The sequence below is a fragment of the Rhinichthys klamathensis genome, unplaced genomic scaffold (assembly GCF_029890125.1).
Source record: "Rhinichthys klamathensis goyatoka isolate OS25496 unplaced genomic scaffold, OSU_Roscu_1.1 h1tg000001l_1, whole genome shotgun sequence".
NCBI lineage: Eukaryota > Metazoa > Chordata > Actinopteri > Cypriniformes > Leuciscidae > Rhinichthys > Rhinichthys klamathensis.
The window spans coordinates 3742434-3761987 of NW_026606555.1; the positions used below are offsets into that span (position 1 = coordinate 3742434).

General features: G+C 38.5%; 1 protein-coding gene across 5 annotated transcripts in view; it reads right to left on the reverse strand.

The window, feature by feature from the left end:
- myo6a (myosin VIa) overlaps positions 1-19554 on the reverse strand; it is a 56979-nt gene extending 37425 nt beyond the window's left edge. For all 5 annotated transcript variants that reach the window (XM_056248502.1, XM_056248440.1, XM_056248375.1 and 2 more), the window contains exons 1-2: positions 19395-19554; positions 325-448 (exon numbers count right to left, since the gene is read on the reverse strand). In XM_056248502.1, coding sequence (XP_056104477.1) covers positions 325-441 — 117 coding nt within the window. In that variant the 5' untranslated portion in view covers positions 442-448; positions 19395-19554. The remainder of the gene's footprint in view (positions 1-324; positions 449-19394) is intronic.

Below are 19554 nucleotides of genomic sequence, written 5' to 3' on the forward strand. Positions count from 1 at the left end.
GTTATATCAGAATAACCCCCTTCAGTCTGATGCAAGACCTGATCCTGATCACCCTGTGGGGGTTTATTCTGAGATAACAACCGGCTGGATGTGCATTACGCTTACTTAAAAAACATAGATTTTTAACTAACTGCCATTCCCCGTTTCATGAATATCTCTCACTAAGCCCTTGGGACTACAGCATGTGCTTCCATTGGATAATGAACTACATTTTCTGACACATAATATGTATAAAAAGAGCTTGTGTAACTGGAAGCATTTGTGTTCGTGTATGTTTCAGCTTTAAACGTGGCGCTGTGTATTTCTGCAGAAGCTCCTCCTCACCTTCCCTCTCTGGTTGAGAGGTTCGATGGTCAGACTATCGGCACTGATGTCGATGATTCTTCCCAGCTGGAACCCATCTGTAGGGTGGGGCGCCCACACCGGCTTTCCATCGTCCATTTCACCGCTGAGGAAGAAAAACAGGAGAACAATCAAATGCCAATGGAAGAAGAACAGAGAAAACGTTAGTTTGCCTCTAGCAAAAAAAATTAATTTCTTTCATTCAAAGTAATTAAAACATTTTATACTATGGGGCTGTTGAATGCTTGAATCTGATTGGTTGAAGGTGGGCAATTATTTTCAGGTAAACGCATGGATAAAGTAGTTCCAGGAAGGTCTTGACCACATTACAGTTCCATATCACTTCGCCAAATGATTTCAGTTATTTCAAAAGGTCCTTACAGCTGACAACAGCAAAAGAACCAAAACCCACAATGACACTGACTCAGCAGATAAATATAGTAAACAATAAGATTAAAACAACTTATTTCCATGTTTTTTGCCACAAAATTACGTTTTTATTATGGACCAGAAGCACATACTCTCTTTCTCCCACTCAAAGGCACACACACACACACAGGACGGACACACCCTCGCACAGAAACGTGTTGTCAGCGCTGCTCTGATCATTTTATCAGTAAAAAAGTTTAACAACTAAAAAGCCACATGACATTTCTCACTAGTGAGGAAATTACACCGCTGTTCTTGAAGCAGATCAACTTGCAGCTTCGCTATTAGAAGTGATGCTGCTGCCAAACACTGTTGAGATACACACTTAATCTCTCCCTCTCTCTCGCTGCATTAATAACTGCATTAGACTGCTATCAGTGGCTCAAGCCCATGTAACGGGCTCTAAAATGACGTTTAGCAATTAGCAACGGAGGCTTGGGATTAGATGCGTCAGAAATGAGTCTTACACACAATAGCTATTTAAGGACAAAGACCTGAACAATGTCTTGAAATAATGCACACCTGATGTGTAACATTACCAGCATTATACCACCTCGGGACTGTTGTCAAATTATTCCTTACATAATAATGGTTTACAAATAAGTACATTGAAATACGAAATTACATAGAAATGCCATTAAACTTTGCTTTAAATATGTTTGCAACTATTTCAATGTACAGTTCTTCTATCGGGTCCTATATGATAAATATTGTAAATCATGTCCAAGCAATTCTACATTAAAAAATATATATATATATAAAGATTTTCTTTTTTTAAATCATACTATAAAGATGATCAAAACATTGCTGGAGATGTGTTTGTATATTTGATTTGATTTTTCAATTGACTGATTCCAGTTTTCAATAATGAACAGTTTAAGAAAACTAAATGCACTGACAAATTAAAATGTGAAAATTATGTGGTTAAATTATTCACAATTTCTATTCAACAATCTCAAAGGGGCGTTTAAGACATTTAGAAGCGATTTATTTAGTTGCATAGGATAAATGAAAAGTAAAATTTGTGGTCATTATTAGGATGGGTTTCATTAGAAAGACTAATGACTACTGAGGGAAAGATAAATGGAGCAAAACACAGAGCGGTGCTTTATCCAGATCACTTAACTCAGATTTCAGAATGAACACAAATCTTTCTGCATGACATCAAGCCAAAGTACAGCGAGGAGAACAATAGAGTGACTGTGGTGCAAGTCTACAAACGTCTCAATACAACATATTTTAAAAACACCGTCTCATTATTCTCACTATTATCTATGACTTTTACCCCAATAAACTCCTAATTACTGCTTATAATTACTGGGTAATAACTAGGTACTGACCCTGAACCTACCCCTAACCCATTTACCTTATTATATTAGCCAGTACTTTCTAGGTAAGTACACTGTAAGTACACGTAAGTACTGTACTGTAAAAGGAAGCATTACCAATAATAGTTAGTAAGGTAGTTGTTAAGTTTAGGCATTGGGTAGGGTTTCAGGATGTAGAATATGGTCATGCAAAATGCAAGATGTGCTTTGGATCATTGTCATGCTGGACGATTCAACCACGGCCCAGTTTAAGCTTCCTGACAGAGTCAGTCAGGTGTTGATTTAATATCTGCTGGTATTTGATGGAGTTTATGATACCGTGTGTATCATAAGTTGTCCAGGGTCTTTGAAAAAAAAAAATTAGCCCCACAACATTGGAGATCCACCACCACCATACTACACAGTTGGGGTGAGGTACTTTTCCACATCGCTGTGTTTCTGTCTATGCCAAAGATAAATGGCATTTACTTGATCAATTGATTTACTTGAACTAAAAATGAAAACAAAAAAACAACAAAAAAAACAGCAGCAAGTTTAAATTTTCCCTTTTAGGGAATTAAGTGCTCTGGTCTTGGCTTCTAAATGCGTTTGCATTTTTTGGTTTACTGTATTAGTATTTTATACACTTATGATGAATGTTGTGTAACTAGATGATTACTTGTCAAATAAAAGTGATCTTCATCTGTAAGTGCGAGTCCGTCCTGCCAGTAGTTTCGAACTGTCGATGAAGAACTCCGGCTCTCAACTCTTCGTTAGGCGACTGTACATTTTTCAAGGCTGTTTAATTTGCCAGATTCTTGATATAGGAACTGTTGTTATCTAGTAAGTTTGTTCATAATGTTCCTCTTTTTTTCCCAGTAGATCATTCCTTGTACCGAGTATAACTGGAAAGTAATGGAGGTTGTTTTAAATATCCAGCTATGGCAAGTAGGACTCTAGTACTAGACACATTTTAATGCTAGCAAAAACACGTCTTGCTATTTTTACATTCATAATCATTAGACTACTTTATATTCCGCCCTCCAGTGGCCTATATGAGTCTTTGAGTGAGTCTGTAAAAAAAAAAAAAGTCAAACTGAAAAAATAAAACCAAAGTTTTTTTAAGGGTAATGTGTAATGTAATCTTGTTAAAATGTATTTCATTAAATTGGTATCGGAAAAAGTATCGTTCAGGAACCGGTATCGAAGTCAAGCCCTACCCACAAGTTCTTCTAACTGGCTGTGATTTGTGTTGCTTTTGTTGCATCTTGCCTTGTCACTTTGGACAAATAGCTTGTCGCTGAAATCTCATCAAATTGTGACTTTCTACATGCGGGGAATTTAAATCGCTTTCGAATATGCGCTTGATTTTAACTTTCACTTTCTAATTCGCGATCACGCTGTGTATCAGGAGTGGCGGTACTAACCTCACATTTTACAAGATAAGATATTTAATAATCTAATTATAAAATTCAGCTGTCTTGCTTACTACACCTCGAGAAGTAAAGGAAATCATTGTCAATGTGGCACACTTGGGTCAGGGTTAGGTGTATAATATGGGTTAGGTGTGTCCTTCCTGACATGACAAGAACAACCCATATTTTTCACAGTTAAAAGTAAAGAAAGGAATTCTTCAGGCAAGCGTCCTGGACGGGTAAGTCACAGAGTATCAGCCCACATCCAGGTCAAAAAGATGGAGCACCGCTGACAAATTGTGAGCAGACGCCAGATGCTTATTGTGCAAGTCCCACATCACGTCTCCCAAAACCAGTTTGGCAGTGAAACAGCCTCTGGGTCCAGGATTGACATGCCAGAGCAAGATCACTACAAAGCTGTGGACTTGCTACCTTCCCTGTATCACCACACTCATCGCCTTTCAGACTCGCCTGGAGACTTTAACAACATCCACTCTCTGTGTTTTTATTTGAATGAATACACTCTTCTGTGTATTACAGTGAATGCCACCGCTACACATGCTCTGAGTGACGCCTTTAGATGCGACACTTGATTAGTGTTTGAAATTTTGCCCTCTTTTCTTCAAGCTCAAGACCAGAAAAAGACCAAAAAAAGGCCAAAGTTCACAAAGTAACTTATTGTCCAGGTTGTAAAATTTATTGAGTATAACTGGATCTAGGCAAACTGAACGCATTATTTCTTCCTGGTCTCGTGTTGCTGTATAATCATTTCCGTTTATGAGTCAATGACATAAGAGTGTCCATAATAAAGATAAGGCAAAATCTAGTTTAACAATTTCTTTGTATGTATTCATGTTCATTTAACTCGGTTTGGAAAAACCTTTTTACTTGATGGTTACACTGAGGGGTTGACATTAAGGCCCTGTCCACACCGACACGGGTATTTATAACCGTGACTTTTTTTACGCGGTTCGGCCGTTCGTCCACACGAAAACGCACTGAAACCGAACATTTTTGAAAACCCCTGCCAGTGCCAGGGTGAGGATTTTCAGAAACGCCGGTTACAGTGTTGTCGAGTAGACAGTGAAACCGGGGTTTTTGCCTTGCGACGTCAGAGTGTGCGCCGTTATCCGCTGTGTTTGACGTCAGATTTGCGCGTCTGATTGGCCAACGTGGCTTTACGGTTAAGGTTTATATCGCCGCCTGCTGGCGTGGCATGCTCTTGACCGCGCTCGATAGCGTGTTTTTGCGTTTTCATGTAGACGGAGACCGAGCATGTGTGGACGGGATTTTTTTTTAAAAACGCTGTACGAAAAACCCGTGTCCGTGTCCGTGTGGACAAGGCCTAAGACCCGCCAACCCACCAAACGCGGGTGGATTTCAGCTGTGGCGTGTAATGCGGTCACTCCTACTTGCCACTTTGGTGGGTTGAATTTTATATAATGTACATTTTTCAGTTGTAATTGAACACTGGCTGGTTATGTACTTGCAATACATTTTTAACCAAAAAAAAAGTTACTAACTGAAGCTATAAGCAGGAAAAACATGGTTTAAAAATATTTCCTGATAAGTAAATCAACATTTTACAATGATTTCTGGAGGATCACATGAAACTGAAGACTGTAATGATAATGATACTGTAATGATATTTCACAATATACTGGTTTTGATGTATAAATAAATGACCAGTAAAGAGTGGTGATGGGAAGTCAAATTCTTTTCTGAAAAATGGTTCTTTTGGACAGTTCACTTCAATGAACCAGTTTAAAAAAACCTGTTTGTTTACCTTATCACACAATGACATCACGTATGCAATTATGTTATTAAAGCACCCAATAATGATGTTCTACATGTCTATAAAGGTAATAAACTAGCCTTAATCAACTCATCCTTTTACATGAAGCATGAAAAATCATAAAAATCAATCAGCTGTATCAGCAGCTCATCAGTTCTTCGAGGACATGTCAGAGTCCGAACTGCCTCCTCATTTCAGCGTCCTGGTGACTCGAGATCTGTTGTATCCATTAACCGTCTCTTGCTATCAGTACTGCCGTTGACTCCAGAACTACTGCCATCGGATCACTGCTAGATTTACTATAGGTTTGATTTATCGTGAACATACTCCTGGATATTGGCTCGTTTCGAGTCGGAGTGACCGTCAGGCACGTCTGAAAGTGACTTGAGTAACTGTGCTGATTTGAGCCTTGAACGGTTTCAGGCGGTTCAGTCCGATCGGTTGAACTGGTTCAATCAATCAATTTCTTGAAGCGGTCGCTCAGATTGGCTATTCCAGTAATTCCAGTGAACACAAACCTGAATGCTACACCTTACAATGGGATTATAGAAGACTCCAACATGCAGTAATCCCTTCCTCCGCTGCTGTAACAGCTTCTGTTGGTCTGGGAAGGCCCTTCTCTAGGATGTTTGAACATGGATGCAGAGCTTTGCTCCCATTCAGACACAAGAGCATCAGCTTTGCAATCCAATTCATCTCAAAGCTGTTCAGTGAGTTCAAGTCAGGGGTTTGTGCAGGCCAGTCAAGCTTTTCCACAATAGACTCAGTAAATCATTGTAATACAGACCTTGCTTTGTGCACAGGAACACTGAATAGCTGAAATAGAAACTATTGCCAAAAAAATAATTTGCTATTTGCTCTCTCAGAAATTACTGGAATAACTAGACATATGCCATGTTCATATCCTGCAGTTTGATAGTTCGATATAAAATGAAATAGATTTTCAGCATTAATAACTTAAGTTGTGTTGTAAGTCTTAAAATAGTTTAATTACCCCTAAAATGTCCTGCAGTGAATTTTTCTAGTTGTATTACTGTGTATGCGGATTAAAGGTGAACTAAGTAACTTTTTTACCTTAACCGAACAGCTTTGGAGTAATTGTAATGTTTATATTACTGATTTCGTGTTGAATGGTGGTCGTCTCGCACCCCCCTGGTCTGTGAGCCGCAAAACCACCCTTGCAACTTTGGGCCGGCGAGCCGCCGGCCTGAGTGTTAGGAAGTATCGTGTGATATGAGGTCTCGCGAGGTAACGAATTGCTTTACGGTGAAAAAACAGATCTGATAAAATTCTGATAAAATGAGCATCAAACAGAAATAACCCGGCGCCGTATACATGTGGTGTTCGAGGCGCACATACAATACAGACTGCCGACAGTTACAGGGCGCGCGCAGCTCTTAAAGGGGCCACACCTTATTTCCACTCGTTACAGCGTCCATCCTACTGAACAGGTACCGGTGTACAGGGGGAGGGGATCCGGCCGTGAGTGCAGAGCCATCTCTGCGTGAGTGCTATTTACGACAGTACAAGCACTCCACAGCGACTCTAGGGGTCGCTGTTTGACAAAAACAGAATTCCTACTTAGTGCTGCTTTAAGTGCAAAACGTCAAAGAAACAGTGATCAGTTACAAGATCTGAATCCAACCATCTTCCCTTTATACGAATAAAAACAATTTAACATGAAATCTTGATGTTTGGGTTCAGCTGGGGTCCATTAAATTCACTAAATCTGAAGTTTGTTACACAGAAAAGAGACACATTTCTCCATTGAGAGTAGAAATGTAAAAAAAAAAAAACATCATGTATCATGATTATAACATTGTTGGATGAGATCCCTACGCCATGTCTACAACACTACCATTTGTGAATGTGAATAGAAGCAATCCTGTATTTGAACAAAGGGTTCAAGGTTTGGCTTGGTGACTAGTTGATGTTAACTATTCCACTATAGACCTTAATCAGCCTGTTTACACTGGTATTAGGATGTGTTTTGGTCAATCGGATCACAAGTAGACACTCTTTTGTCCACTTTCAACCACTTCTGTCCTGATTTCTTTGAGGGAAGGGTCTGTGAGGGTCTCATTCTTAAAATGAAAAAGCAACAACAACAACAATTTGTTATTTTGTGCCCAAGACCAAAGAAGGTCCTATTCAATTTAGTGCTGCACGATTAATCATATCGCAAATCGCAATCGCGATGTCAAGCCTATGCGGATATATGAGTCTCTGTCAGCAGCTCTTAAAGGGCCAGCAGCCAATAAAGCTTTCTGTCAGTAAAGTTAATCAAGGAACAAAGGGAACAGAGAAAATGACTCACTGCTCTTGACTAAATAACTTTTGTAGCTTTAATACGGATTAGTCTATATTTCATTTATAATTTATGCAGTGCATACCGTTTGATATTTCTGTATGTCCTACCTGTTAGGGCACAGGTAAATATGACATTTATTTTATACTATTGAGACAATAACAAGTTTGCAGTAATGCAAAGATGTCACTATTTAATTTTGTAAAACATATTATTTTAATTTAAAAAACACTGTGCATTTAGTTGTTGTTGCTAGTTTGAGTTGAGAAATACACATTTCAGCATTATAACTAATCCGTGCATTTTACATGAGAACCAAGCAAGTTGACTCATGAAACCATGTGTTTATCATATCGCAATCGCAATATTGACCTCAATAATCGCAATATGACATTTTCCCCAAATCGTGCAGCCCTAATTCAAATCATGTAATTCCAGGGTTCTTGTGCAACTGAGCAACTGCCTGTCCAATGAATGTGAAGACTAAAGGCACGTTCACACCAAAGACGATAAAGATATTTGTCAAAAAAAAATTTAGCAGAGACCACAACACAAACAGCCAATCAGAATCCATCCTACTTTGAAAGGGCTCAAGCATTTAAAGCGGCAGACGACAAACCTGCAACACGCTTATAATGAACACAATGATATCATGCAGTGCTGTGAAGCTAATGCGAGTTATATGGTTATAGTTATCATTCTTGGTGTGAAACAGGCCTTAGTTTGGGCTGGGCGTTAGGGAGCTGCAGGAAGCTGCCCTGCACGCAGTTTAGTTATGCAAGTCTATTAGAATGGATCGGGGAGGTATTGATTCAGGATGAGAAGTGAAACATGATCTTGGATGAATGAAACGCAGGACTAGAGAAAGTGTTCTGATCTTGCACACGTCTCAGTTTCTCAGACTGTTTGAATGAGTCAGTGATCTTCTTGTTGCACTAATGACATTTGAATTATTTAGAAGCCATTCACACAGCACGTTCTCGCGGTGTATTTTTTGGGAATATATTAAATATGTTGGTCAATAAACAAGTGCCAGACTGACATCTTTGGCAAGTACGTCATGGTTTGGCAGTGGGTTCCTCTGAGAAGAACACTAGTCACTAAATAGCAATGCCTGTCAACCACCCAGAACAGTAGCATTATGCAACATTTAAGATAACTAATCTGAATATATGTAATTCAGTGATGCAATTGTGTATTTTCTCCACTGTCACGTGATCCTTCAACAATCATTCTAATATGCTGATTTGATGCTCAAGAAACATTATTTTCATTTTCACTGTTGAAAACCGTTGTGCTGCTTCATATTTTTGAGGAAACCGTGATACTGTGATTCTTTGATGAATATGAAGTTAAAAAGAACCATCTACAATAGTATCTAGTATCTTTACGGTCACATTAATATGTGTTTATAATAGCAACAATGCAATGAAGAACATCAACTCTTCTCTTACACAATGTGCAGTACATTAACCATGTCATGTCTGTTTAAAGACTACCATAAATCAATTTGGTACAAAATTCCTACAAATATGTAAACTAAACTAGTCAATGTACAGTTGTGGTCAAAATTCTTGGCATCCCTGGTAAATATGATCAAAGATGGCTGTAAATAAATCTGCATTGTCTATCCTATTGATCTTTCAGTCAAAAAAATGTCACAAATCTAACCTTTTATTGAAGTAACAACAATTATTGGCACCCCTAGAATTTTTAAAATATAGGCTATCGGAAGTATATTCACATTAATATTTAAAATTTTCAGCACACCAGGGTGACTAGGAACATGACATTTTCTAGCTATGACTTCTTGTTTCACATGAGTATAAATATGAGGAAACAAAGCCAAATTCCCTTGATCATAGCAAAAAAAAGAAAGAAAAAGTTCCCCATGCCCCGAGGCGCCAGCACGGATCTGGGAATCTGCAGGATCTGGACAGATTCAGTATGGAGGAATGAATGGTCTCTGATCTCTTGTCAGGTGTTCTCCAAACTCATCAGGCATTATAGGAGAACACTCAGAGCTGGTATCTTGTCAAAAGGAGATTGTGAAAAGTATTTAATAAAAGGTTGCCAATAATTATGGCCAACATATTTTGGAGAAAAGCATTTATTTCATAATGTGATTTCCCCCCATATTCAATGATGTTACTTAAAGGTCAATAAAAGGTCAGATTTTTGCGAATATTTTATATGAAAGATGAAAAGGATAAACGATGCAGATTAATTTTTACAACAATCTTTGATCATATTTACCAGGGGTGCCATTAATTCTGACCAACTTTATGAGATTGCCAAGGAACGAGTAAATCATTTATAAAGAAATGATTCCTGGAATATAATGGTGCAGCATACAAATGTCCTTCTCTGTGGATATCATATTTCCCGTAGAGCTTCCCACAGAAGCTATTACTACAGGCTTTGTAAACTGCAAGTAAAAGAGGCATTTGGTTATCAAGATTTGCATATGTAAATTTCCACGTATTACGGAGACAATGAGGAGCATTTAAGCCTTTCTTTAGAATGCTTCAAATAAAGGGTTTTCCTTTATCATACAGATGACCACAGGAAAACTCAAAACTAGACATGAGCATTTCCCAGTAGTGGTGACAGCAATGAGATGGTCTTAAACGAACACATTATTATTGAAAAGTCATATTTCAAGATGAAATTAATGTATCCGCACTATATTTTTAATGGATGCATCAAGACAACAAACATGTTGTTTCAGCCAATCACCCAACAATGTACTGGCTAATTTTGCAACAAGGATTAAATGTAAATTTCCCATCAACGTTACATGCATCCACTTTATTTCTAACATTATTTGTTGTCCTCTAGGTATTACAAACTATAATGTGTGATTGTTTGTGAGTAGCTGAACACTGCATAACTGTAAATTGTGTTTATGTTGTGCATTAGAGCAGCACGGTTAACCGGTAAAAGATGGTGATCTCCATTCACACAATATTTTTCCTAAACGACTACAATTCGGCTATGATTATTAAACCTTCGACAAGTATGACAAGTACAGCGGAGCATTCAAATATGTGTTTGACTGTCATTGAATCATTCATTTTAAAAAAAGCAGATTCATCCAATAATGAAACAAATGAAGTCTTTATGAGTGAGTCATTGAATCTTAATAGACTTTTATTTTTCAAAATTAAACATTTATGTTAATCTGGACTACAACATGCCCACTTGAAAATGTTCTGATTTTTTATTATTGTTCGGTAACACCTTATTGTAAAGCAATACCTTATTATTCTTTTGCACTTTCATCTGTTTAACTTTGCATACTTTATACACTTTGTGTATTGTTTTATTGTATTTAAATGTTGTTCTTTTTGTTATTAAAACGGTTATAGTATGACAACACTTATTGGCAACTTATTTCAATATCATGATAATACCGCATACCATGATGAAAGCTTCAGCAATTATCACAACATGACACGAATGCGTACTGTACATGTACAGCTTTGTGTTTGTACTGTAAACATACACACACACCTATAACTGTAAATAAGATTTATTCATTTAGCAGACACTGTAACCCAAACTGATTAGATCAATTATTGCCCCTGGATGCTAGTGTGGTTCCAGTAAAGTGCACCACAATGCAGATTTACTCAAATGTATTAAAAGTATAAAATAAAAACAATTTTATGCTTATACAAAAATGTAATGTATACATACATTAACCGAATACAAGTGAAATGTACATTATTTAAAGCTTCACCCAAAAAAATGACTTTAAGTTAATTTAACATTGTTTGTAAAAAAAAAAAAAAAAAAAAAAAAACCTTACCACAAAATGTCACCATAATTCAAAGCCATATGCTATGACATCACTCTGAGACGAGACATACATCTAAAATCACTATAATAACTCACAGATTCATGAGTCCAGCGTGACCATGATGATCTGGTGGTAGAACTTTAAGATTTAAGATAATGCTACACCGGACCAGAAAGCATCGAGAGAAGAGAGGGGGACCGAGGGAAGTGAAAGCTGCTGTGAACTGACATTTCAGCAGCAGAAAGAAGAGTCGAGTTATTCGACTCCAGGCCCACTCTTCCTCCACACACACACACACACGAGAGCTGTCAGAGGACTGAGGCTCACTGTCACCGCAGCGCATGAGATCATGAGAGAACACAGAAACACAGTCCAGCAAATCCTATCAGAACCAACATAAAGACATCGAAAGCTAACATCAAAACACTTCTAACAAAGCGTTTGCTGAAACTGAAATATTACATATAATTACATATTACAGATAATATTAAGTGATACACATTTGTGTACCTAAATTATATTTATCCAATAAACAAACTATAAATAGAAGAGTTTTATGACTATCATATTATATTTTATGAAAATCAATTCATAGAATTTTTCACTTATGAATGGTAAAGAAAAGAAGCTAATAGGTGTACGGTTTTTGCATATTTTTTAATAGTACTATACATTAATTGTGCCTAAAATATATTTCTCCAAAAATCGGACTATAAATCTTAGAAGCAGTTTTGTGACTTTTATATATTATATTATATTATATTATATTATATTATATTATATTATATTATATTATATTATTACATATGGCTTTTGCATATTTTTCAGTAATTGTATTCAAGTCCCCCTGTGGTGTCAATCACGTTTTTAAATGTTGTTTATGTCTATGTGGTGTTATAATATGCTTTAATGGCTCATTTCCACCGAGCGGTACAGTACACTACAGTACAGTACGATACGGTTCGGGACGACAAACCCTAATCTGGCTTGCGTTTCCACCGCCAACAGTACGCTTACTTGATAGGCGTGGCGTACGCCGGAAAGTAGCGACCGATGTCATTCTCGAGCGAAGAAGAAAGCGACACAGTAAACAACAATGGATGACATATAGCAGTAGGGGTGTAACGGTTCACAAAATTCACGGTTTGGTTCGATATGATTCGCTACAGCAAAAAGAAAGAGAAATTTCCTTGATTTTTTTTTAAAAATTATATTTCTATTAAAACTAACATCATAAAGTATGATATTTTTTAACTTTGAGTAATGATGGAGCTATACTTGAATTTTCTTAGGAGCTTATAAAACAAAACAGCTCCTTGGACAACATGAAATGTAATATTGTAGTAGTTATAAACAAAGGTTCTCGAACTAGCGAGAGATGAAAGGTTATCCCGCTATACCGGTATTATTCTGTTGATATTAAAAATCGGGTAAATTTATCAATATAGCGGGTGAATTTATATGTATGATGTGACGATGTTATGATGAACTATATGCCTTTCTCCACTGACGTTCTGTGATGTTCAAAGCGTTTCTGATGATTGTTAGAAGGCAGCGGTCTGACTCTGAGATGAGGGACGGGAACAGACTTTGTCCAACACATTATAAGCTGTTTGATAACATAGCAAAGCAAAAGACTAATCATATTAATTACCGTTATGTGTCCGACGTTGTAAAGAGCGATACATAAAACGCATTACCATTATTATAGACGAGCCTGTATAATTCACTCTTTCACTTCTTCTGGTTCAAACACACATGGCTGGATTAAACCAGTATTTCCACTCGCCATTGTGCAGCCTTAGTAAAGTTGACCGAGTGGATCAGTTATTCTGAGCTGCTGTGAGTGAGTGGAGGCGGGGCTCATTTGCATATTCAGAGAAACGCGTAGTAAAATGAGGCACGGGTGTCGAGTTACATTCAAGCTATTTTAAGGCATAAAGACATTTTTTCACAGGATGTCATTTTGGTGATCAAAGATGAGTTATAAGGGATAACATGATTGACTACAGGGGGACTTTAACATCACCTTGCTAGACTGAACACAAACGGACGGTAGGGTGTCACTACTGTATATGAAGGATGAAGGTTGTTCCCACACAGCAGGTGCAGCTCATCATGACACACTCAACACAACACACAACATTTTCCAACTCTTAGCTTCCATATTAGTTCAATCTGAGCTGAAGAATTTCGAGATTTAACGCCGGATTAAAGATTGACTCTTTACCGCGATCACAGGTCAAACTCTCAGGCTAATGTAAAAGACCTGACCATGGTGTGACAGCACTGGTAAAAAAGTTAATCAGTGGCAGAGGTTTCTACATCGGAAGACACACACATGACAGACAAGCATTTCTCTAAATAAGTGTACTACATGTTTGACAAAGAATGGTTAATGATTTTAGCTCTTAAATAGACAACATGAACATGAAAGAATATGAAGTTCTTCTAACCCTCAACAGTCTGAAGTGACTCAACCTGTTAGCCGATAGAAAGGTCACACACGAGCATGTCAGTTCATCCAGACACACAAAAGACTTGACAAGAGCTACACAAACACTGCTGTCATTAATGTGGAGCCGTTCCAGCAAACCATACAGTGGGTCTTCACTGTACACCAATGTTTTGCTGTATGAACAAGTTGAACGTGCAAGAATTATCCAGCAAGTGATGCGACGCTGTCAGTCTCATGCTCCTGTCAGAAAATATTGAACATTTAATAAACACGTGGGACCGGATTTTGGATGAGTTGAAAAGTGAGTTGGGCGAGTTCAGCACGACACAAACGGCTTTTCACACACACGGTGGATCTGTTCCTAAACCTAATAATGCTGTGTTTTAAAACATGGCCTATACGGCAGAAGACAGAAACTGAACTCTTACCAACTCTGTCTATATGACACACTAAAACATACTAGAGACTCAACTCACAAATAGGCTAAGCTGCGTCCCAAATCACAAAGCCTATGTCTATTGGCTACAACATTGGTCTTGAAACTTACCTTGAGACCAACCATCTTTACACCAGTAGGTGGCGACAAGTGACTGTTAAAATGAATTTGTCATTGATTTATTAATTCAAGAAAATCATTCAAAAACGCTGATTCATCCATTAATGAAGCAAGTGAAGTCTTTATGATTGAGTCATTGAATCATTCACGCAAACCAATTTTTTAAATAATGGAGATTGATTCAATATTTTAAATAGACAGCACAGCAGCAAATAACATTTTGTCAGAACTAGGGCTGCACGTTTTCAAGTTTTTCATTAACCGTTAACCGAGGCCCTTAGCGGTTAATACTCGGTTAACCATAGTGTGCGCGCCGCAACCCCGAGATACAGACACACGAGAAAGGGGTAGTCCATTTTTAACACCTTTAATAACTGGTTGGACCACATTTGAAACGAAATTAATTTATAGAAATAAAACGCAGTGGTAAGGACCGAACGCGAATTTAATTATTTGCGCGAGTGATTACATACAAAGTCAATGCAAAGACGCGAATAGACGCATCATTCGCGCCGGGCGTTGCGAATGACGCGAATTGGGCGACGCGTTTGCCGCGAATGTCTTCCGCGCAAGTTGAAAAATTTGAACTCGAGCGAATGTTCAAGCTAGACGCGATAGACGAATATTTGACGCTCTATTCGCGTTCGGTGTGAACACACCATAATGATGCTCGGGTGTTGGCTGTTGAGATGGTATAACAACGAGGTTGTACTTGAAGTATAAGCACTGCATTGCAATACTTGCATTTTGCCCCGTCGTTCTCGATTTTAAAGTGCTCCCACGCTGTACTTTTCTTTGCCCGCTTCATATTAGAAAACTGGTCATGACCATAGACTGTAAAAAAAGATGGACGACGCCCCTTCGCTCTTGTCCATTGGAGAGAACTGAAGCCGCCAGAGTCCCGATATGGCGCTGACATATTGGAATTTGAGTTTGTGCAGTAGCGTTTTCGGGACCAGTCAGGCTCAGTCGTGAGCAGGAAGTAAAGCCGCGAAATCAAGGCCCCGCCCTCACTCTCGCTGAATCAATCGCTAGCACACGCCCTGCACTTTTCTTAAGCGGCCTTGTCTGCTCCATTCCTCTCCAATGATGTCTGCTGATTGCAGTACCTCGTTAAAATAAGGTAAATACAACTACTAACCACATAGTCAACATTATGAAAAAAAGTCAGTTGGTGTTTCAGTGACTACTTCGCACAGAGAAGCTGTCAATCACAGCTGACAATCATGATGTCACAGCACCGTTTTCATAGCATCAAATAACTAACTAAAAACAAACTTATTTTAAAAACAAACACTTGAAATTACATCAATGTGATAGAAACTACAGTAAATGACAGAAACTATCTTTAGAAAAAAGATATGTGAAGTGTAATTTAATTGACCGGCCTCTGGGGGGCGATCGAGACGTTTTGGCTTCACTTTTTGAGGGCTTGTGCGCATAGACAGTATAAGAAGTGGACAGAGCCATCTCATTGGAACTCAGTTGAGACAGTTGAAGCCCATTTTTAGCGATTTTTGAGCACTTCCGTTCCTGACGCGCAGACTCAAACCGACTCAAACTAAGCTTGATGACGTGAGCAACCTGTCTGACAGACGTTACTCTTCTAGTAGCTGTGCGTGAAAACTGCCAACGTTAATCTTGCAGAGACGGGGAACTTGAGCAAAGAGTTCTTTGGCGTGAGTGAGCAGGAGTAAGTATTCTGTTGCTTTTATGGACTCATTATCTATGGGCTTCTCCCTTGACGGGACGTCCCCCCGATTGCCTGCGAGCTTCTCCTCCTGTCTGTACGGTAATTTCTGTACAGCGCGACAGAGAGTCGAGTGGTTATGACGCAATCGTTAGCCTATTTTTACAATATCTGTTTCTACGGGGCCATAATGTAACATAGAAGGTAATAGAGCTCTGTATACATTGTCGTGTTTCTTTAGCAATAAATAATGGACAAATGGAGTCTTTAAACGCCTCAGATGTAAAGTTATTCGCTGTCAAAGTGACGCCAAAATGAATGGGAGTCAATGGAAATGCTAACGCAAGTGAAGTTCTGCTACAACATGGCGGCACCCGGCCGGCTTCAACTTCCGGTCGATGGATTACCCCCTTGCTTGTGCGGCACGCTTGGTCATGACTACTTCTTGTGGACATTACAAATGTATGGGAGCCCTCTAGCGGTCTCTGGTGGTGCAAAAATGTATTACAACTAAATTCAATGCACGCCATTGACGCCACTTAACCGAGCAAAATGTTTCACTCGGTTAAGCAATTTTTAACGGTTAATCGGTTAATCATGGACACCCCTAGTCAGAACCTCTCGTAAATGACATGTTATTTTGTTTAGTTGTCTGTTCAGAATTGTGGGAGAATCTGTTTAAAAAAAAAAAAAAACGTGATTCTCAATTCATCCAGAATCGCGCAGCTCTACCACGGTTTTAAGTCTTCTTTCGGCTTTCTGTGTTTTCACTGTTACACAGCTCTTCTGAAAGAGTCCTGAATCTCCTGATCAAAACACAGGCATAGAAGCAGAAACAAGTGCCAGCATATGTAAGCAGACGCGTACAATAAAGCAATCATCAACATTAAAGCGCATATAAATCAAAACTATAGAACGACGTTACCCAATGAAATGTCGACCCAGGACCAGCTTTAGGACTGTGAAGCTTTTCTCAGCTTTTTGTTCAAAATGTTGCTTTTTTGTGTGTGTGTTGATAAAAGTAGAATGCATTAAGCTATAATAAAACAGAAAAATAAATTCTGTTTAAAAGCAGAGGATCTGTTCTTGCTTTTGATATATTGCATGTTCAGATATACAACTAAATATTCTGGGGGCCATGAACATTTTTGTGAAAATGATCAAAAATGCTGGCGGTGGATGGCAACTTTTTTTTTTTTTTAAATGCTGGCGGGGAAAGAGTTAATAAATACTGTGAATTCAGACATACTACTCTTTTTGCATATTGTTTTTCACATAAGTTTTCTCATTCATTTCAATAGAGATACATGTATTAGCATATTTCAAGGCAAAATACTGCAAGCACAAAAATATATATATTTTAGATTAAACTATTGAGCTACATTGAGACTTTAATTCACTACTGACGTTCATTTAAATAAGGTAATATATATTAATTCACTACTGACGTTCATTTAAATAAGGTAATATATATTTATTCACTACTGACGTTCATTTAAATAAGGTAATATATATTTATTCGTTCACATTGCAATCTTCAGTTTCGTTTTTACACAGATCATGTAACAACGCATTCTTCTCCACGAAGGACATGTGCAAAGTACTAACCTTTAAAATATAGGCATCTTGGAAGGCAGGGTTATTATGCGGCCTACCTTTCCCTTTATGAAGGCAGCATGTCTATGATGACTTAAAGCGCTGCCTACGTAGACTGCCAATGAGGATTGGCACGTATCCACTGTTCAGCATAAGACAAAATGAATGCAACGAAAAGTCTTGTGTGGGTTGTATTGGAGTCCTAATGAGTATAAGACACTGAACATACCTTGAATGTGTGAAGGTGTGTACTAGTTATGTACAGATGAACAAAAGCTTGTCATGAAAATATGACACCAGGACAGGAGCCAACTACAGCCGAGTTGCTATGGTTATCCTCTACCTAGGGTGGATATATTTGAATGCTGTCAAAGTTGAACAATAGAAGTCAGTAGTACACTATGAACTAGGTCATAGTAGCTGACGTCCACTATAACTGTATAAATAATTATATCTATTCCTAAAACACTTCAACATGTTCTGATAATAAAATTACAGTAGCTTTTGTTAGAAAATAGCTAATAGAACTTTTAGCCACATTTCTTCCCCTTTACTGTGGCTCCAAAACATGTCTTTTGCTGTGAACTATGGGAATCACCAATACATTTATTACAGCTGATGGAAATATTGCTTTAGAATAAATGCTTCATTAGTGATAGAATCCTATTTTTTCCCGGACAGGCAACTTTTTTACTCGGACAAGTGAATGAGCGATTTACATTCACATTGCAAGGCTTAATGTCGAGCCCTGCTATATCTGTGAAACTTTCCAAGGTAATTACAGCAAGCCTACAGACTCATTTATGGTACAAATTACAGAAATTTCTTGAGAATGAAAGTGAGGTGAGTCATGACTCTCGGCCAGCCGCACCTGTAGGTGTGTCGTTGTGGTCAGACTGTTTGACACACACACACACACACACACACTATGTTTGTGTGTCCCTCTCATATTTCTTTCATTATAATGGATAGCCAAGAGCATAACAACACTGTTTTCTGTCAGCTGTTCCCCAACGATCGATTCCTTAGATAATGACAGGTGTGTGACTGTCCTATATGGGACAAGTGCATGTGAAAGTTCCCAAGGAGCAAAGGGCATTTACAACTTCTTGTGACACAGCAGGAGCAATTTACTGTTAAGGCAACCTACTTATCAACATCCATGGATATATTCGAGCTTTTACAACCGTTAAGGCGGATAAAAAAAACAATACAACTCAACACATACAATAGTCTGGAAGTGAAAGTTTGCCTTGTGTTCGACATTTGAATTCCTTACGCACGCACAGCACCAACATTTGCAAGGTAAATGAGGTTTGAGTGACCAGGAAACAGGTATTTCTAAAGGAAAGGCCTTATGGACACATACACAGACTAAAAAGATGCAATGAGATGATAGAAAGCAGCCTTAACCATCAGCTGATCTCAGAGATGTGGCAATCAATGCATCATCAGTCACAGAATCATAAAAGCACGCGCATGAACACACAGTACACACACACACAGCACGCGCACACACACAAGAATACACTTATGTTGGGAATGAGCTGAGCTCCTATGTTTTCCTCCGCAATATTACCCGGAGTCTCCGCTAAAACTAACAATAATCCCAGTCCGCTTTGTTCAGCTGAACCAAACACACTCACATCCAACTTAATAGCCAAAGCGAATATGATGTAGAGATGAAACTCACCTCTGTCGCTCGCTGCCCGTGCAGTCAGTCGGTGTAGTGTGTGTGTGTGTGTGTGTCTGTAGGCATTCACATGAACTCAGACCCGGTGTCCCGGATGTTGATCAGCCTCCACTCCCGGGATGAAGTCCACGCTCCATTGTGACGTCACGCGCGTCCATGG